The sequence below is a fragment of the Cupressus sempervirens genome, chromosome 1 (genome assembly GCF_028749045.1).
Source record: "Cupressus sempervirens isolate cs-2001-9-10 chromosome 1, ASM2874904v1, whole genome shotgun sequence".
Lineage (NCBI taxonomy): Eukaryota > Viridiplantae > Streptophyta > Pinopsida > Cupressales > Cupressaceae > Cupressus > Cupressus sempervirens.
In genome coordinates, this window is record NC_143118.1 from 389,621,503 (window position 1) to 389,641,702 (window position 20,200).

Here is a 20,200-nt window from a genome sequence, read left to right on the forward strand (position 1 = left end):
AGCTATGGATGCGTGCCTGGTGCTTGTATATATGGAATAACTGCCAAGCCTTGCACTTGCTTGCAAAGATAATCTTTAGACCTGCTCAAGACACCTATAATTGACTCTTCATGTTTTGGTGTTTCCTTGGAATTTCATTTACATCTCTGGATGGCTTGTAAGCAGAGGCCCATTCATGATCAGCTTTGTAAGCAAGCAAAATTCTCAGCAACCTATAATCAGCTAAACCATGATGTTTGTAAATCATTAATTGATTTAGTCTTCATATTAACAATCCTTCAAAAAAAAATTGATTTTCTTGACTTAAATATGCTAATATTGTTTGTTCAGTCCTATTATTTTGTGTTTCATAATTGGTTGCAACAAGTCTTCTTTTTTTTTTAACAAAGAACGAGTATCACCAACAACCATGGACATGAATCTTCCACATTATTTCAAAAATGGAAGCTCAAATTTGGGCTCCATCAAGCGGACTGTAATGTTCCCATCTTTTTAGCATCTCAGTGGAGTTCTTAGCCTTAACATTCTCTGAAGGCTAAGTGGAGAAATAAGAAGAAATTGATTAAATAAATTTCTTATAAATTCATTAAATAAATTAAAATTGAAAGATGAATTTATATTTAATTAATTTAATTTTTTAGAAGCACAATTAATTATTGTATTGCAAGGGAGAAGCTTCTAGAGAGTGTACTTTCTAGAAATACAATTAATTATTGTATAGGAAAGGGGGAAGCTTCTAGAGAATGCAATTAAATAATATTTTATTTCTTTATAGAAGAGTGAAGGAAAAGAATAAATAAAGGGGAGAGCTTCATTGTTAATCATCCGATTATTGTGAATTGCATTTAATATAAACTTGGAAAAAAAACTAAAATTTCTAATTTCAGTTAACTATTGGAGAACGTCAACTCTTCAGTGTTGCAACCATTTGAGGTCATGAAATATCTATTGAATTTGGTATTCAGGAGAGCTTCAATTTAGGAGCTCTATTGTGCTTAAATTGGAGCATACAATTATTGTTGGCTACTACAGTATGCAAGAACGATGTCATGCTACAGTACTTATGCTTGATTCATCTCCATCCTTGGGCATCACTATTATCAGGTTCCTCTTGTAGCTATTAGTAGTTAGCATTGTAATTTTTAGGCATATGATTTTGTTGTGATAATTCATAATCAGATTTTGGCATTACTGTAGTCATTATTGTAAGCCCATTTGTCTTGGAAAACTCATAACAACATTGTACATGAGAATGAATTCAATAAAGGAGATACATGTTGCATACAATTTGTTTGACGAAACATCCATCTAATAGCATATATGATCAACATAATATTTGTATGTTAATTGTTTGCCAAAATATCAGTTGGTTGTAGGTATACATTCCATATCTAGTTTCCATGCATATGCATTGAAAATATAAAAAGAACTGTACTTGCATATTAGCTCATTGTAAGAGGCATTGTAATATCATTTGTGAACATTCTAAATTTCTTAGCATTGAAAGGAAGTAATACAAGTGTTTGACAATATTCCTTGAGCTAAAATCAGTTAGTTTGGGCAAGGGATATTACAAAATAACCATATTTTATACACACACACACACACACCCACACCCAAACACACACACACATAATACACATGCGCATGTGTGCCTACACACACATACCAGATATATCCAAACCTCCACTCAATTATGCACCCTGGTCTTTAATCACTATTATCCCCTTTTCCAATTATCATTACTTAGTGAGCTAGAGACCCATCGCCCCTTATTTATAAGATGAGGTGCCTCAAGAACTTCATGATAGGAAGTTAATTAGATAGTTAATATAATTAGTGCTAGAATTTTGAAGGATAATGAACTTTAGCTCTTCTTAGAAATCTAGCATTTTCCAAAACTATCACATAGCTTTTTAAACCCATCCATTAACAAAAAAGGTCAACTCTTCTATGGAAACCAACATAGTAGTGTATCACTCCTCGAAGGCAACAACAATTGCATTCATATGTGAAAAAAAGCCCAAAAGGAGGAATAGGATTCTCAACAACTTGGATGATTTAGCTAGACAAGTTGTAGAAAGGGTTGTTAGTTATAGTCACTTTGATTATAGTAAAACATGGCACACAAACAATGCTATTATAGGGACTTCCATTACATGCATTTTCAAGGCCAATCTAAACAAGTGGGATATTGTAGCTCTTTGTAAAGCAATATTTGTTAAAAACTAGGTCAAATGTCTTAATAATGTTATTTTTAGTATCAACAAGAAAGTGGGAATTCCATATTTAGAGGTGTACATGGAAACTCCCATTGGTAGTCTAGAATTTGCAAAATTGGCTAAATGACCAACCCTTGATATTAGAGATACAAGGACCTTTGACAAGTACTGGTCAGATATGGAACATAATAAAAACTTCTTGTTAAGATGTTTCAGTTGTATCCAAGAGGAAAATACCCAATGGCTCAAACAATAGATTCATGCATATGAAAACAAAATCCTCCTTTAATGGATTTGAACAATCTGGAAAGAATGAGGTTTTCCCTCCCCAAGCTTCGCAACAATAGAAAGATGAATAACTTAGCTACTATTTAAGATCATAAGGATAAGGCCATGATTCTTGAAGATATAGATGCAAATGATATGGAGGATGAAATCATAATCATCCATCGAATTTAAATAAGTTTATTCTCATAGCAGTCTTTTTAGCATTTTTTGGTAGTTGTATAAATGCACTTGTCTATGTTGATATTCATATCTATCTTTATTCTATAACAAGCTTACCATATTAGATACTAAAAAATTATTAACAAAACTTTTGATTTTTAAGGTCATCAAATGAATTAATCATCAAGGGATTAAAATAGGTATCAAACTCAAACCTGGTCTCTATATTCATTTTCATTATTGAGTTTAGATTCTAAAATGAATCTAATTACTAGCATATATATAGAAGTAATCATGTAGATTTTAATCCTTGATCTTGTTATATTTTAAATATTTTTCAATTATGTTTTAATTGTGCCTAATTATGAGTATATTAAATTCAATCATGTATCTCAAAGACCGGAAAAGATTAAGTATCATTCAATTCAATCTAGCTTATTTAGCTAGCACATTTTAAATTATTAGTAAGTTACCAATAAACGTTGAATTAACGAATTACCATTTATTGTAGATAATTCACTAATTGGTATTATATGTAGGATTTTTTTATGGCCAAGGATTATGTATTTGTTTTTGTCTATCATAATAATGAACAATCAAGCATATCTAGTTTCTCACAGCTATGCATAGATGAAGGGGTAAGCAAGCATCACCCTAACCCTTAGCATGCGTATTAATATTCATTTCTACAAATTTGGAACACTAGTAATGCCTGATTATTAACATAATTTGCAATACCCCAACAAAAAACTCTATTGTTAAGATCTAATTCATAGAAATCTATGCCTAGGAGTTAATTCTATCTATGATTTAAGACTATTTGAAATATTACAAATGTACACATGGAGAAAGGAAAATCAAGAATGTGAAAGTTTTAGCAAAAATTCTTTATAGTTAGGATAGTTTTTCCCTCCATAAAAGTTTGGCTATTAATAGCTCTTATAGCTCATATGTTTAAGTTTGGTTTGCTTTAGTATTGTTATCCTTGATTTTGGTTTTTTAGGTAGGAATATCTATATGCAATGACTCATCTGTAGTTTTTCATGTTTGATGTTGTTTTATCTTGATTTTTTTTGTTTTCCAAAGCTAGCATATTTGCTTTTTTTTTTTTTGTTTCTAGTTTCCCTTCTAAGTTGTTCCCATGTTTCTCTTCTAGCTCTTTTAATGGTTCCTCTTTTACAAGGATGTTGTATCTTGCATAATCTTTAGCCAATAGGATAAAGATATGTAGGTTACAATTTCTTCAAGATAAGGGCATGCGATATTTCTTGGCGTTTACACCTTGTCCTTAGCTTTGTTAGTTAGAATCATGTTTCTTCATTGATCTCTCTGTTGATGTTTCTTTAGTTTCTTGTCCTTTTCATATTTCTTTTATGGTATTGATTTGCCATATCTTTTTCTTTGATATTTTTTAATGATTTTCATATGGCTTTGTTGTATGAAATTATATTATAGTGATAACTATATTCAATCTAACAAATGCAAGAGATTGTTTTCAAAAAGGATTCTACATATAGGTATGAAGCTAAGCCAAAGATACTCATCAAAATTTGGAGGACACGTTTCCTTTATCAAAAACATGGTAACACCATATAAAATTGATAATGTAATAGAAGGAATGCCTTCTAGCCCCATTGAGAAGGGATGGTAATAATATAAGTGGAGGGAATGCCCTCCAAAATCCTTTTTGATAATAGGTTAACTGTATCTCATATAAGAGGTTTCGTTTTTCCCTAGTGCCCACACTTAAATGATAAGATTGTAACTTTAAATAATAATTACTAAAATCTGGTAAATACTTTTATCAAGAAAAAATATATATAATGCATTATGTGATATTATAATTATATTATATTTTATAAATCATTTTATTATATTTATTTTTATTTAAATATTAAATTATTTTAAAATAATAATATTTCTAGATTTACTATCAAATTCAAAAGTACACATTGATCCAAAATCTACAAACATTTAAAAACTAACCATCTAATTTATTTTTTTATTATTTTCTAAATTCTAAATGATTTCATTATCCAAATTCTAATTATTATTATACTTTTATTTTAATGTTTGAAAAACACACTTTATACTCATTACTACCATAATACATTAAAAACCTATCAGGTATGGGGGATTTTATATTTCCTTAGCTCGTGTTGGTCACCCTGGAGCAAGAAACAACTGACGATGTATTTGGTACACTCGAGCTTCAAACAAATAGAGGAGGCATAATTTGGATAAAGTCTGAACTGCTATAAGATGCCTTCACAATTCATTGCAGTATCTCTATGGAGAAAACTGGAGTAATTAAATTCATGGAATGAATTTGTTATTTGTCCAAAATCAAAAGGAGACAAAGCGTGCAGCTGGACAACAACAGAATATTGAGCCGTCTCGTCAAGGGCTCAAACTAAGCGTGCTGGCTTCTAGACATCCAGGCTTCACCAAGTAACAGTCAATAAAATAAGAATGCCTTTCTTTTTATATTTCCTCACTTCTTAGGGACTGCTAGCCGTTCACGGAAATCTGCTGCCATAAGTGGTAGTCCCTCCCGTAGGGTAACCTGAAAGATGCATAGTTCGTTGAGATGATTCATAAGAAAAAAAATGACATTCTGTAGACTAGTGGAGCAAAGAAAACAAAGCATGATTTAAGTACAGACCTTTGGCTCCCACCCGAGAAGGGTTTTTGCCTTGGTAATGTCTGGCTTCCTCTTGCGTGGATCGTCTGGAGTGTTTTCAACCATTTTTACATCTGCTGCGGGTTCAATAAGCTAGGGAATACAAACAACAAGAAATGAAGCTTTTTTGGTAGCAAATCAAGAACAAGAATGAACAGTCATTAAAATCATAATTTGAGACATGCAATTATGGGGTACACCAGGAATATTGTAAATGTAGAATACAGATATATCGAATTACTTGCATGTACCTATGTATTGATCGAAAAAGTGTTTAGAATTCTTTTAAGTTTCTTATTGTTGAGGTTGTAACTCCATTAAAAGGATCAAGGTTAAAAAGGATAATGAACATGACTGAGAATTGTGCTTATCTGTGAAAATGGTATTCAGAAGACCAGAGAATCGGTAATTCATAATTTCGTAAGACGGTTTTAAAAGATTAAAATTAATCACAAAGTCCATCATAGGAGAAAATCTCCACTCACACAAATAAAACTAAGAACTAGTTTTCATAATCATCATATTTATTTTGTCCGGTTTCCGGTAGGGAGCAAAGTTTGCTACACAAAATGAACATACAAGCCTATAAGATGTAGGAATATTCAATAAACGGTCCTCGTATGATGACAAACTACGATCTACCCCACTGAATTCAAGAAACCCAGAATATATCGACTGGAAACTGTTGCAAGATGTTGAATGTTTTGTAAGATTCATAAGGCTACTTGCAGGCATCAGTATGGTTACAATTTTTTAATTTAAATTGCTTATTGGGACTTTCTTAACGCATGAGATTGGGAATATTTTAACTGCAATGAATTGGTAGCTACATCATGAAGTTGTGCAATCACTCAAGGATTGGCAACGTTAAGGACATAAAAATGTGTAAGATTATTTAGCTTTTGGTTCCTCCCTGATCCTCCCTAACTGGCCAAATTATAAGGGTGACTGGATTGGATTTCCCTGTTGTTTCGAAAGGATCAATAGAGGATCCCTTAAAAGTTCATACTCAAAAAGACAAAAGGTGTGGATGAATCTGGTGGGAAGACCCCATCCTGAGTATCATTAATACTTAGTCTGGGTTAGATTGAGAAGATATTAGTAATAGTTTGGATGCCCGTCTAGGCCAAATGCTTTGAAGAAAGCAAAACAATTCTCCCAACCTACTTTACATATTATACTGCAAGTTGCAATGTTAAAAAGCTGAAAGCCCAAGACAAGAAGTTTGTGGTCGAGTCCTTCTGCAAAGATAGATTTAATGTCTTCATTTTGAGCATGACTGACTTGTGAGCATTTAGCTTAGTTTTTAAGTTTTCTGATATGCTTCTTGTCGAGTTGGGGATACTCTAAACTTCTTGCAGTGCTCTGGGTTTGTTAGTAATGATTCTGTTTTATGGCAATGAGCATCATGACGTTTGAAACGTGATTTCTGCATTGGGGTGTTCTTCAAACTTCTTGGATAGGTCATTTACTTTTAGAGGTCACCCAGGCAGTTCCAATCATCACCACTCATCTCCAATATCATCTCAGGGTGATCGGTGTTTATCCTGATGTAGTTTCAGTGCTTTCCGCAACTCAAATGAAATTAATTAAATCTTGACTCAAATTTTCAATGTAACATTACCTTTTAAGGGGGTTATTACACATAAAAAACAAACAGATTAGTCTGTCATTTTGGAGAAAAAAGAATTCTTTTATTTTTAAATTGATATTTTCCAAAAGGCTATCTTAGGAGTTGTTTGGGCTCATTTGAAAGAATGACTTGTGGATGCTAAGGTTACATTGCTGGAATGAACCTGAGTTTTTCCAAATCTTTATGGACGAAAGTTGAAACCCCTCTCGCGATTTCTAGTCTCGAGGACAAAAACTCGCCTAGCTGGATCAGTGTGATCTCATCGAGCAATCATCATTGCTGTGAACTGAAGCTTCCACTTTTTTATTTCAGTCATGAATGTCTTTGATATTTTCAAGTTGCAGATTTGATAAGGGTTTGTGAGGTATTGTTGAGGACTTGCAGAGTTAAAGGAGCAACCGGCTAGTAGCATTGCTTGCTGGCCATTCCTTTGATTGAATATGCTGGTATAAGGTTTCTTGCAGATCAAAGCGCTTCATTTGATTGTTACTTAGCTAATTAAGGACCTCCTGGAATTACATTGCAGATCACCTAAACTTTTGGTCCTATTTCATGCTTAATGTTGGCACATAGTGTATCCAAACTTAATTCCAAGCAATTACAAGGTGGACTTGAGTTTTTGACGAGTTTTGTATATGTTTGTTATTGCTATTTAATTCATCGGCAACTTAGTATGTTGTTTTACACCTTTAGCAGCTGTATTTTCCGTTTCAGTCTAACCTCACTTGATCAGCAGTGTTAGGACATTGTGGAGGTGTTTTTACTGTTTGGTGGTGATCTGAAGAGCTTCTTTCAGTAGCATGCCTGTGGGCATGTTTGTGTGCAAATAAACTGAGTTTCCAGGGCTCTAAAAGAAATGAATCAGATCTGATTTATTCAAGAAAATTTGTATTAAAGATATTTGCATACCTGCACTTGCGTTCTTATTCACTTATTCAAGGTATTTCATTATCTCATTGCCGAGTTGTTCGGTACATGTAATTGTGATGCAAGAGCATCCGTGGGTCATTGGCAATCTTGCATTACCCAAAAATATTTCCTTTCAGTTATTATTTTTACTATTAATTTAGACAGTATTCCTATTGTTTTAGGTAGTGATGAATCCAGTTGGCTCGTTTTCTTATGCAATCCTTGTTGGCGTGGTCTACACATCATAGAGATCCTATGTCTAGCTTCGCATATTATTCCGATATTTCCAGATGAAGTCATTTTAAGATTGGTCCGATGCTATATTTGGCTTTCCTATTATAACGGCCAGGTTGGCGAGTTTTGGCTTGCGATAGGATTTTACCACATGTGATGCTAATTGGTGCATTGTTCTATGTTGCTATACATGTGGTCGACCCTCTTATGGATCCGCACGACATGATGTATCTATCTATTGACCTATATGTTGTAATACATTTACTTTGTCTCAGAGATTGTTGATTAGATAAGCCGACTTGAGGTTGGCAATCTTGTATATAGGTAGGGTAGTTGTTCTTGTTTAGGAACATAAGAGAAGATAGAGGATAACTTGAAGGCTAGTTTTTGTGTGCCTGGAATATAAGAAGGCTTATATCCTAAATCTGTAATTTGTACTTGCAAGCCAACTTGATGATAATTGAAGTTCCTATTTCCTTATTGGCAAGTGTTATTATTGCTTTGTGTTGTTATTTCCGTTGTGGTGTTTCTTGCTACAAGATTGGACATCTTTTTTTGGGAGATTTCCGACCTTGACTGCCTCAAGTGGTATCAAAGCCAGGTGCAATTCTTGGTTTACAGATCCGGATTCCCAAGATTGTGAAGTTGTTTACTTGTTGCTTGTGGGGTGGCAGAGTTGAGGATCAGACCTACATCAACTAGTGGCTTCCTCAAGGTGATTAGGAATTGGATTTGTTGTAGAAAGGTATGACAAAGAGAGTGATAACAATAAGGAATTGATCAGATCAAGTTCCAGAGTTTGTGAACCATAGAAATCTTGGTTGTGGGGTAGCAGAAGATAGATCTGATCTACAATTGCATAGGGTTACACAAGGAAGAGTTGGTGGATTAGTTGAGTGGTAAGTTGGTAATTCTAGGACTAAGCAAACCAGTTGCTTGAGGCAAATTGTTGGTTTGTGCAGATTGCTTGTTGGTGTAAAACAATCAACACTTGTGATTAGATCCCCAAACCTAACGAGATTGAGAACCATAGATTACTTAATTTTGCAAGGATATCGCCTAGAAGAATGAATCCTAGAAGGCTAGAGCAAATGATGGAGGAATTTAGAAATGAGATAATGACTGCGATCCAGAATGCATTGACTGGGGTTAGGAGAAACCCTGAGTCCGAAGATGAATTTGAAGAAGTTATTGAAGAGCTTGAGCCAGCTGAAGTTGAGTTTCCTACAAAGGAAGAAGGATTGTTGAGAGCTATGGCGCAAATGGGTGAGTCATAAAATGGATGTTGCATGTTTTTTTGCTTCATTACATCTGGAGGAATTGATAGATTGGGTTAACGAACTAAAGGGTTACTTTGAGCTTGAAGATGTTAGAGATGCACTAAGGGTTAGCTTAGCACAAACTAAGATGAAGGGTCATGATGAGTTATGATGGAAAGAGTTGACAGAGAAGATAATGGTGAACCTAAGATCACTAGGTGGAAAGTTATGGTATCCACACTTAAATTCAAGTTCATACCGAAAGATTATGAATTGGAACTGTTTAAGAAATTGTAGAATTTGAAGCAGAAATATTTAACAATGAAGTGCATTGAGGAATTCTATAGATGGTGACTCCAATGTAGTTCTATTGTTGTTTTCATAGTGATTTGAATTGAAATCTTTTCCATTAGTTTGTGTAGACCTAAGAGAACTGATCATACTATTCATATTTTGAAATGTTTGGAGAAGCGATTGTGGTGAATGTTTCTATCGCTACATAGTGGCTGTCAACTCATTCTCTTGATCTAACTCACAATCACCCATATTATTATTTCCTCTACCTTTAATTTGGTTGCCAGTTGCCTCTTGTTTTTTTGAGCTCTTCAGCTCAATTCCATATACTATATTTTAGATTCAGAAGCTGCCAGGATCAATGCTCTGATACCCATTGTAATGCCCACTTTTAGGATATCTTTGACATATGTCTTACGACAATACTCTTTACTGAAAATGGTAATGGCTTTGTCAAAAAATTTGAATTTGTTATTATATTCAGGTCAAAAAATCATGATACTATATTGAAAAGTCAATAATATCTTGAACGGAAATGTTTTCATATCTGCTGAATCAGAGGTTTCCATCCCTAACTCGAGTGGCAATATCAAGGGTTTTCATCCTCTTCGATCAAGATTTGGGTTTTCATCCTCTTCGATCAAGATTTGGGTTTTCATCCTTAATCTATAATGAACTTGGAAGGGTTTTTGTCTTCCCTATTTGCAAGTCACTTCCTCCAATTCAAGATTGATTGCTTGAATGTCTGATTTATTGCTGATTCCTTGATTAAACTTTTCTGACTGATATTTCTTTAAGGACTGATCAGTGAATGCATGAAAGTTGAATGATGCTCTGTTCCCTAGAAATGGTCTCCCCTTTCATACATTATTACTGAGAGAGTCACAACCTTCCACAATTTCTTCCTTTTGAAAGAGTAAAGTACTTCATTCCTAATCATCGGTATTCTTCAATTTATTCCTTAACCAACTCTTTACAGAATTGTTGCCATGTTCATTTCAAGGGCCTACGTTTTGAGTTTAAAGGCTGCAAGCCTAAACCCATGATCTCTTACATTTGGCAGGGCCATGATAGTTACAGTAGTTTGTAAACAAGCTCTTAACATCAACAACTAGTCTTCTTAATATGATATTCATGATGCGGATGTCCTAATAATGTAATGCCATATGGTTATACCATCGAATGCTATTTTTTCATGTTTTTTGAATTGCAAGACTGGATAGTAGTACCACTAGTGTTTTTCTCTTGTTATTTGTTGATAGTTACCTTACTTAATAAGTGGTTTTGTTTGTAATTACTCCCTAATGGATAAGTGGAAGAAGCTTATAGGTATCCAAGTGATGGTGATTTACTCCAAGAAGTGAAGTGTATAATTGTACAAGTCTTGGCTGAAGTCTAATAATATAATTGTCCTCTTTCTCGTATGGAGTATTTTTCGGAAAGGGTTTCTCCATGTAAATCTGGTGTCTCCTGGTTTTCTGAAAATGTGCAACACACAAAATCTCATTTTGTGAAGAAGATTCTATACCATGACCACTACCTCTCGCCAAAATCTTGACAAATTCCATTGCACTAGCTATGAGTTGTGGAAATTGAAAATGAAGGATCTTCTTGAAGAGAGATATCAGTAGTTACATGGGGAACCATTTGGCTGTGTCTTTCAGATTCTTTCCTCTTTAGTGTCTCTTCAATTTATCAATTTAAAAATGAAAGATGGTAATTTAATTACAGATAATTAAAATGCATTTAACTTACTTATAAGTCATTTTGGGAAAATGTAATTGCTATCACAAGTAATGGTAATGCATAGCTAAATATGAACATCATTGCAATAATTATTTCAAAAGAAATGTGGGGGAATTCTATGACTGTTGGCTCCCAAGATTCTAGGTCGAAAGTGAAAGGGCCTAAAAAGGTATAAAGAAGGATAAATCTAAAGAATGCTCTAAAACCCCCATAAGGAGTAAAGTGTTCAAATTGTGGTAAAAGAAAGCATGTGAAGAAGTCTAAGAGCAAGGAAAAGAATATCGATTCATCCATGGAAAATTCTTCCAATAATGATTTTAATGTTTTATTTATTTGATCTAACATTATTACTAGTGATGCTTAGCTTATTGTCCGAAGTTTCTCCTACCATATGACTCCTCACAAGGTGTGGTTTTCTTCATACAAAGCATATGCTGGGGAGATGTTTTCCTCGGTAGTAACAACACAACGAAGTGTAGACAGAAAATCAGCTGTAAGTAAATAAATAACACTTTTGGTAGTTAAGACTTGGGAAGTATAATAAAACATCTGATCCAAAAGGTTGACAGTTCTTGATAGATGACAGCCTTAACCAACTGCCTGGTACTACTTGTATCTTGCTCAGAACAAGTCATAGTTTGTGGTTGATTGTATAGACATGATATGAAATGAGAAGATTTATCCTTCTGCCAATATTGCGTGCACTATGTTCATTCTGAATTGTTGTTTTATTCATGTTCTGCTTGAATGTCTCTGTTTACTCTGTATAAAGCCATATACCTATAACAAGTAATCAAGAAGATTGTTGATAGAGGAAAGTTAAAGTTGTTTTTTAAAGACAAGAAGATTAAAACTCTTGATAATGTTTTGCATATCCAAGACTTAAAATTTTTACTTTCAGTACTTAAGTTGAATGATTCTGGAATGCATGTTATTTGAAGGAGTTTGGTGACAGCAAAAGGATCACAAATAGGGACTTCATTTAGGCTAAATGCCTCTATTTTTGTAACTCTGCCAAATGCCAATGTCACTGAACATGCATCTATGGTGTGGCATCATAGATTGGATCATATTGGTGAAAAAGATCTTTAAACCATTCTTAATAAAAAAATTTATCAGTGTTCTGATGGTAAAAAAGATTTTTGTCAGTATTGGGTGTTTAGAAAACATTATAAATCGTCATTTCCTAAGAAAAATTAAGAGATCATTCATTCGTATACAATTTGATAATTAGATGTTGACTCTCTGGGTGAAACTTAGTATAATGTTTTTTAGTTGACGATGCCTTGAGATACACTTCATTTTATTTTATGCATTCAAATTTTCAAGTTTTCACTAAGTCAAAAGGAATCAAAAGCCTTTGTTGAGAAGTTATATAGAATAAAAGTGTTGAGATCTGACAATAAAGGTAGACATTGTTCCCAAAATTCTATGAGCTGTGTAAAAGGTTATAATCTTTGAAATCCTCTAAACAATAAACTGATTTTTTTAGTTATATGATTTTTGATAAGACAAATTAAGTCCACTTCTAGAGAAAGATTGAGAAAAACAGCACATGTAGAAGATCAGGATCTGAGGATGGAGAAGAAAAGAGGCTTCAGAGAGTTCTGGTGATGTGTTGCATGAGCAGAAAAAGGATTATGAAGTGCCCACTACTTCTACCTTGAAGAGGTCCACAAGATAGTAAGTCCAGTTCACAAGTATAGCCCATTAGATTTTCGTTGTATATTTATTTTTTTGAGTGTTAACAATGAACCTATATCATTTAGCCCATCCAGAAGAAAGTAAGTCCCAGTTGCAAGCCACGTAGAAGAAGATCATGGTTGTAACACTTGGCATCTTGCTGGTTTGTGCCAAGGAAGGAAGCTCATTGGTTGCAAATGGGTATTTAAAAAGAAATTTGGTATAGAAGGACAGTTAGAGCACTACAAGGCCAAAATTGTAGCCACAGGCTACTTGTAGAGAGAGGGAGTTGATTTTCATGAAATCATCTCTTGTTGCTAAGTGACATCTATTAGATTCTTATTGACCTAAGTTGCTGATGCTGATGTGGAATGCAAGATTCTTTTTTTGGGATTTTGGATGTGTGTGTGTGTGTATATATTTATGCAAAGAAATACAAGAAATATACAAGAACAAACCATTCCATGGTATGACACTTCACCATTGATAGTTCAACTTCAAACTTCACAAACACAAATATACAAATTGAAAAAACTAATTAGTAAATTAATCAAGTTCAAGATCTAATGCAATTTGAATTTCAAAATCAAAACTTAGTTCATGATTTAATGTTGATCAATCAAGACTCAAGATTCAAGATTCACTAAGCAAACAAAATGAGAAGAACGAACAATGAGTGGCCTCTGTTAGGGCCATTATAGGATTTAGGAGCAAAAAGGAGCAGAAAAAGAATAAAATAAAACAATAAAGCACATGCAGAAAACATCTTTTAAGTCATTTTTGGTGTTGAAAAAGCATCTGGGCCCGCAGATGCTCTCTTATGTGTCCGGATGCTTCCCATATGCACCTAGGGAGCTCATTCCAGGCTTGTGGATGCTTGTGGACATACCCATAGCACCTCCACAGGCCCGGAATGAGCTTCCTGGGTGCATCCAGGCAGCATCCAAAAGCACCTGCGCACCAGAACGCATCAGCATCAGCATCCGGTGGCTTTGGGAGAAACTATTGCTACAGCTTGTGAATGCCATTTTGCAGATGTTTAATATGCAGGACTAAGCCAATTAGTAATCCATTTTTTATTGGTACTGAATTGAGTTAAGATGTGTCCTAACTTTGATGATGATCTCAATGAGATGTCTAAAGTTCCTTATTCTAGTGATGTCTGTAGTTTGATGTATGCAATGGTTTGCACAGACAAGATATAGCCCAAGTAGTAGGAGTTTTGAGCAAGTTTATGTTTAATATTGGTACAGAGTGTTTAGATATTTGCAAGGTATCACTCAGTAGTGTTTGGTTTCAAATTCCCACATAAACCTTCAATGTTTCCCACTACACCTGCCATGGCTTAGGAAAACATAGCAAAAGCTTATGCAGTTGAATTTTCAATTTAGTCACAAGATTGCTCCATGCTACATTAAGCTCAGTGAGTCTTCATTGATCTAAGCAATGTTGTATCAACTTCCTGTTTTTGCATTCAAATTTTATCTGTGGAGTTTGCAAAATGAAATCTTTCAATTAATGTTCCCATGCTTCAGACTGCATTAGATAAGAGTATGATTTCTGAGCTGTAAGAAGAATTCAGATTTACAATCGCTAAGTAAACACACACCTCCTTTACAGCTTCTGCAAGTTCCAACATAGTGAACTCTCCTGCATCATGCATATCAAAATTCAGCAAAAAATACAAATATAATAAGAGGCCATTGTAAAAAGATCAGTTCCCTAACAAGACAGGAGCTAACCAGGGTTTCCAATGTTGATAGGTCCAGTATGTTCTCCTTCCATAAGACGAATCAAGCCATCAACCTGTAATGTCAGAAATTCAATGAAACATGTTGGAGAAGGTCATTGAAATTGACAGATTAGATTAAATTGTAATGATCAAAAAATGCCATCCATTTATGACAACTTTTTGTCATATTTGACATCCTACAGTAAACTTGATCACATACACCAATCTCACATCACATTCACTTTTTACATGAGATGTGTTAATGGAACAAATGTTAATAGAACATGGTAGCCTAAGCCTAAAACAGTATCTTATCAAAATAACTTAAAAGAAAGAAAAAACAATTTACCATATCTGAAACATAGCAGAAGCTTCGGGTTTGAGTTCCTGGAGCTTGAACTGTCAATGCTTCACCTCTGCATGTTGATCAAACTTTGTTAGCAATGGAATGGCATATGAGCTTGCTTGAGGTGTTAAACATTTCACTGAACTTTAATAAAAGAGGAGCCTTTATATTATGTAACCTTCTATCGGTGTTTTTGTTAATGAGACAATTTTCTTTCCAGCTTTTATTACTCAACCATATTAATCAGTTCAAGCATGGGACGCTTTATTTGTTTTCTCAAATGTTCATTCTTTATTGGTGGAAAAACACTGCTACAGTCTGTAGACACCTCTTTAGTACAACTTTGTCCAAATCAACTAAATAACTACATCTATTCAAATCCAATTCACCCAATGTCACAAACCTAACTGAATTTCCTATTATTTAATTGGTTACTTTTCCCCACAATCAAATAATTTTATTATTTTAACACCTTTTTCCACTTCACATGGCTAAAATCACTAGTTAAATATGGGTGTATTATTTCTGCTGAAATCCAAGAATAAAGAGGGTTCTACAAGCCCTTGTATCCCACATCTCTCATGGTTGCAACATCTTGCTATTTGTTATGTGTGCATCCTAGCCCTTGACAATCCAACGAGCTCCATCATGATCCTCCATTCTCTCAATCCCAGAAAAGCCCTTGCCCATTCATCCTCCAGCATTGATCTTCTCCTCTCATCTCCACTGTTCACTGCCTCTTGCAAAACTCTATAAATCGAGACACCATTCTATTCTGTTCGTCCAGCCCTTCGTGCTAACTATATGAAGCCAAAGCAGGTATTCTTTTGTACACAAAAGCATCCAGATTTTAACTACCATTAGAGAAAATTAAACTTGCAATGGAGTTCATGGGTAGCTTTGTTTTGGCTGTTTCCAATGTTGTTTTGTTTTAAATTCCTTTGTGAGCTGTATCTAAAGTTGTCCTTGGTTTGAGACTCGAGCTTTTATTTGCATGTGTCCCAATTGCAATTTCAAACTAACGCTAACACAATCCTCTCTAACACCAGCCTCACAAATATATTTTTGATCTCTACTTGTTTGGTAAAACTGCATTCAAGTCACATATGTTTCCATGCTTGCAAACATAATCAATTCCATGATACCAGATCAGAATTTGAAACATAGATAAAATTTGCAAAAATAAGTTTCCTCCTCAAACCAACTCTTGACATATGCAAGCATTGAATTTATGACAGAAACTTCTCAGATACACTTACCAAAAGTGACTACCATTAAAGTTTATTTTACTAATTTGCTAGAAGTAAAAATGTAAGTGAATCTGATGTCCAACAGAAAGATATGACTAACAATAAACTTCATGTATGCTAGTACTGACTAAGAAACTAGAATTAAGGTGCACACCTTATTTATCTACATCACACCTTGCTTTAAAAACAAAAATATATGATAAATCATCTACCTGAGTGCTTGAGCAATAAAATTGCTCACAACACGACCGTCGTCAATGTTCATCCGTGGCCCATAAGTATTAAATATTCGAGCAATACGGATTTCTGTAGCAAGAAATAAAAAATATTCATCATTCCAGATCTTGTTCTTATGATATGCTTTTCCGATTCAAATGGAGTAATAACTAGAAACAAAGTACTAAGACGAAAAGCATGGGAAAGGATTATTGGTGCAATATATACCTAGGCCATGCTGCCTGTGGTAATCAAACATCAGAGTCTCTGCAACTCGTTTCCCTTCATCATAACAGCTTCGAACTCCTGTAAATATTTACAAATTTGAAATTCAAATATCAGTGTCCTTACTCTGTTTTACAAACACTGCACATTACATGTTATTAATTCATTTTTGCTTGAACCATAATGTTTCTGAAAATAAGAAACAATAACTGATTCACATCTTCAAGAAATGGCAGACCTTTCTGGAAAACATTTCTACATGATATTCAGAATTAAAAGCAATGCTTCACATACAAAACACATGCCATACATATTACCCTTCAATGCTTCTTCTTTGTGTTTCACAAGATTGCATATATTCCAAATTGAATAAGGTAAGAAATAGTTGAGATTATGATAAAAAGTGTTGTTTGTTAATGTTTGTAAAGTAAATAGCTTATAACAAAACTGTATCCACACAACCCATGGGAAATGGCAAAGGATACATATAGATTTATTAAATTTTAAACATTAATTGGCCCAACAATAACAAGCAAATCATTCTACCTTCTAAGGTCAGGAAGCAGTGTCATTTAACTTGTCAATTTAAATGTCATTAGGTTCCTCATGAAAAGACTGCCCAAAAATATTAATGGCCAGTTAATTACACATAGCTTCAACAAATTGATGTTCATGATTGATAGCATAGACCTTATCTAGAAAAATTAGTGACGAAGCTGCCATCAGTAAAACGACAATATCATACCAACTAAAAAATTAAGAGAACAGCTAAAGAACATTTCACATTATGGGGAAAATCAATGATTATCATAGTAATCAATGATGTCAAGAACAGGAGTGGACACATCATTTGGACCAAACATTATTAAATTATCCACACATCCCATGGGACATGGCAAAGGATACATAAAGATTATTAAGTTCTAAACATTAATTGGCCCAAAAATAACTAGCAAATCATTCTATTCTCTAAGGTCAGGAAGCAGTGTCATTTAAAGAACAGGAGTGGACACATCATTTGGACCAAACAGAAGACTAAGTTGCACTATCTAAATCAATTTAAAAAATTCAGTACATAATTTTAAAATATGGCTAGAAAAGCAACCACTCTCACATCTATGCACAAAGAATTAAAGTGGATAGGTATTCCATGCAGAGTATCAAATGACGCCAATTTCAAGATAAGAAGGCTAAAAATAACTATCCCTCATAGATAAAAGAATAACAGAAATGGTAAAATATCATGTTGCTGTATCTTGAGGAAAGTAACAAAAAGCAAACAATTAACCAGTTATGTGATTCCAATATGAAGAAGCACAACATATGTTCCTTATTACAGATGGTCTGACTTAAAAAAATATATATATATATATGCTCAATTTGATCATAATATGCATTAATGGATATGCAGAAGCCTGTTATATTTCATCAGTTTATAACAAAAATCATCCTATTTCAATCTCCCTAAGAAATCCTGGAAAGGAATTAAAATCAATAGATGTACTATGAACAAAATTCAGGCATTATGACAGTAATCTAAAGTCGTCAACGCTAAATAATTTGACACTATAACCAGTATACATACCAATTGGGTTTACATTGCCCCAATATTCCTCCGTCTGAGGATGCTCAAGAGGATCACCATACACTTCAGATGTTGATGTTAGCAAAATTCTGTAAAAAGTAAAAAAAATACTTTGATTAGCTCATATGACACAATGCCAGCACAACAGACTCCATCTAACATTTCAAACAATAAATTGCAGACTTGTCTCCCTAAAAACGATTATATTTATGATGGGGTCATCAAGAATATGTAAGCCATAAGAACTAACCTTGCTCCAACTCTTTTAGCAAGTCCCAACATATTCAATGTTCCGATCACATTAGTCTTTATCGTCTGTCAGCCGTAGCATACAACAGGGATTCAATAACACCACTAAATCCATGAGAAATTTTAAAATGCAAAAACTAGATTCAAAAGGCTTAGCTAGCACGATTGATTTAAAGGTTCATAAAAGAAAGAATATGATTCAACAATTCAAAATAGAAATTTCCCCTAAGATTAGTGTAAATATATTATGGAATTGGCGATCAGGCAGATAGACACACTCGGCAATTTTATGTTCCGAAAATGCTTAGACAATAAACTAAACTAAATAAGTCTAGGACAAATACTCGATATATATTTAAAAATGAATCAATTACTAGTTATAAAGTATATCTGCTATTATAGGAAAATATATCTATTAGTTCAAGCTGCAAACCTTCACAGGATTGTACTTGTAAAATATAGGTGAAGCTGGGCATGCTAGATGATATATCTGATCTACTTCTACCAATAGTGGCTCTGTCACATCTGCATCTCAAGACATCAACAAACCTATAAATACAAGTTTGTTCTGCATGGTGCATGAAAAGCCATGCCAATATTTGTAGACCTGAGATATGTTATATACAAAAATTTGAAAAGCAGAGAATGCAATAAAGAGATTAAAATCAGTTTCAATTTTCCCTTCACATCACCCTACAGTTTAAATATGTTATAAACTCATGATATACATTTTTTGCATTTTCAAAACATAAGTGACTATTTATATACTGAAATTCATAGAAAACGGGCCTAAAAAACTAATTTAATCTCTCCATTCAAAATTCATCCCATATGCAAACTGGTTTGAAGTGGGTACAAATCCCAGAGCAGGTTTGGTTCTGCTGAGGCCTAAGTTGCTGATTTGGGCACAGGTACAACTACAGAGAACAAAATTGGGTACATAGGTACGGTAAAAACAATTCCTTGGGTATAGGTACAGATATTTGCATGTGTCTAGGCAAACTTCAAACCTATACAATATAACTATATGAAGACTGATACTCATAAATCCACTTCATGCAGAATTCATTCCAGACCCATACAAGTTTGAAGTGAGTATAGGTCCCAGTCCAGGTTTGGCTCTGTCCAGACCTAAGTTGCCAATTCTAGTATGGGGTATAGAATTGGGTATGTGAGTGTGGAAAACTAAATTTCCTTGGTTACAGGTATGGGCACGGAGAGAGATATGTATATATATGTTCAAGTTTCAAAATTATTAAAAGTGATACTCATAATAATAGCACATAAATAATTTTTTTAAATACCTTAACATATCATATTCATAATTGTAAATGTCTTTTGAACTTGATGGAGCTTTTTAATTTTTTTGGGCGCCCACAAACATGGGTTTGCCAAACCCACAACAAACCTGAGCACTTGGTCAAACCCTGGGCAAACTAGGGGCGAACCCAAAACAATACCATACCTGGTCCCAATTCCAGCCTCCC

The 20,200-nt window shown here is 34.0% G+C and overlaps 1 protein-coding gene across 10 annotated transcripts in view; it reads right to left on the minus strand.

Annotated features, from left to right (window-relative positions):
• Positions 1-4,777: 4,777 nt before the first annotated feature.
• The window catches only part of LOC149577929 (UDP-glucuronic acid decarboxylase 6-like), a 39,477-nt gene continuing 24,054 nt past the window's right edge, over positions 4,778-20,200 (minus strand). For all 10 annotated transcript variants that reach the window (XM_089826555.1, XM_089826595.1, XM_089826547.1 and 7 more), the window contains 10 exons: positions 19,147-19,238; positions 18,715-18,779; positions 18,465-18,553; positions 16,883-16,960; positions 16,651-16,744; positions 15,192-15,258; positions 14,853-14,916; positions 14,720-14,760; positions 5,335-5,445; positions 4,778-5,235 (listed from right to left, as the gene is read on the minus strand). In XM_089826555.1, the coding sequence (XP_089682681.1) occupies positions 5,164-5,235; positions 5,335-5,445; positions 14,720-14,760; positions 14,853-14,916; positions 15,192-15,258; positions 16,651-16,744; positions 16,883-16,960; positions 18,465-18,553; positions 18,715-18,779; positions 19,147-19,238 (773 nt within the window). In that variant the 3' untranslated portion in view covers positions 4,778-5,163. The remainder of the gene's footprint in view (positions 5,236-5,334; positions 5,446-14,719; positions 14,761-14,852; positions 14,917-15,191; positions 15,259-16,650; positions 16,745-16,882; positions 16,961-18,464; positions 18,554-18,714; positions 18,780-19,146; positions 19,239-20,200) is intronic.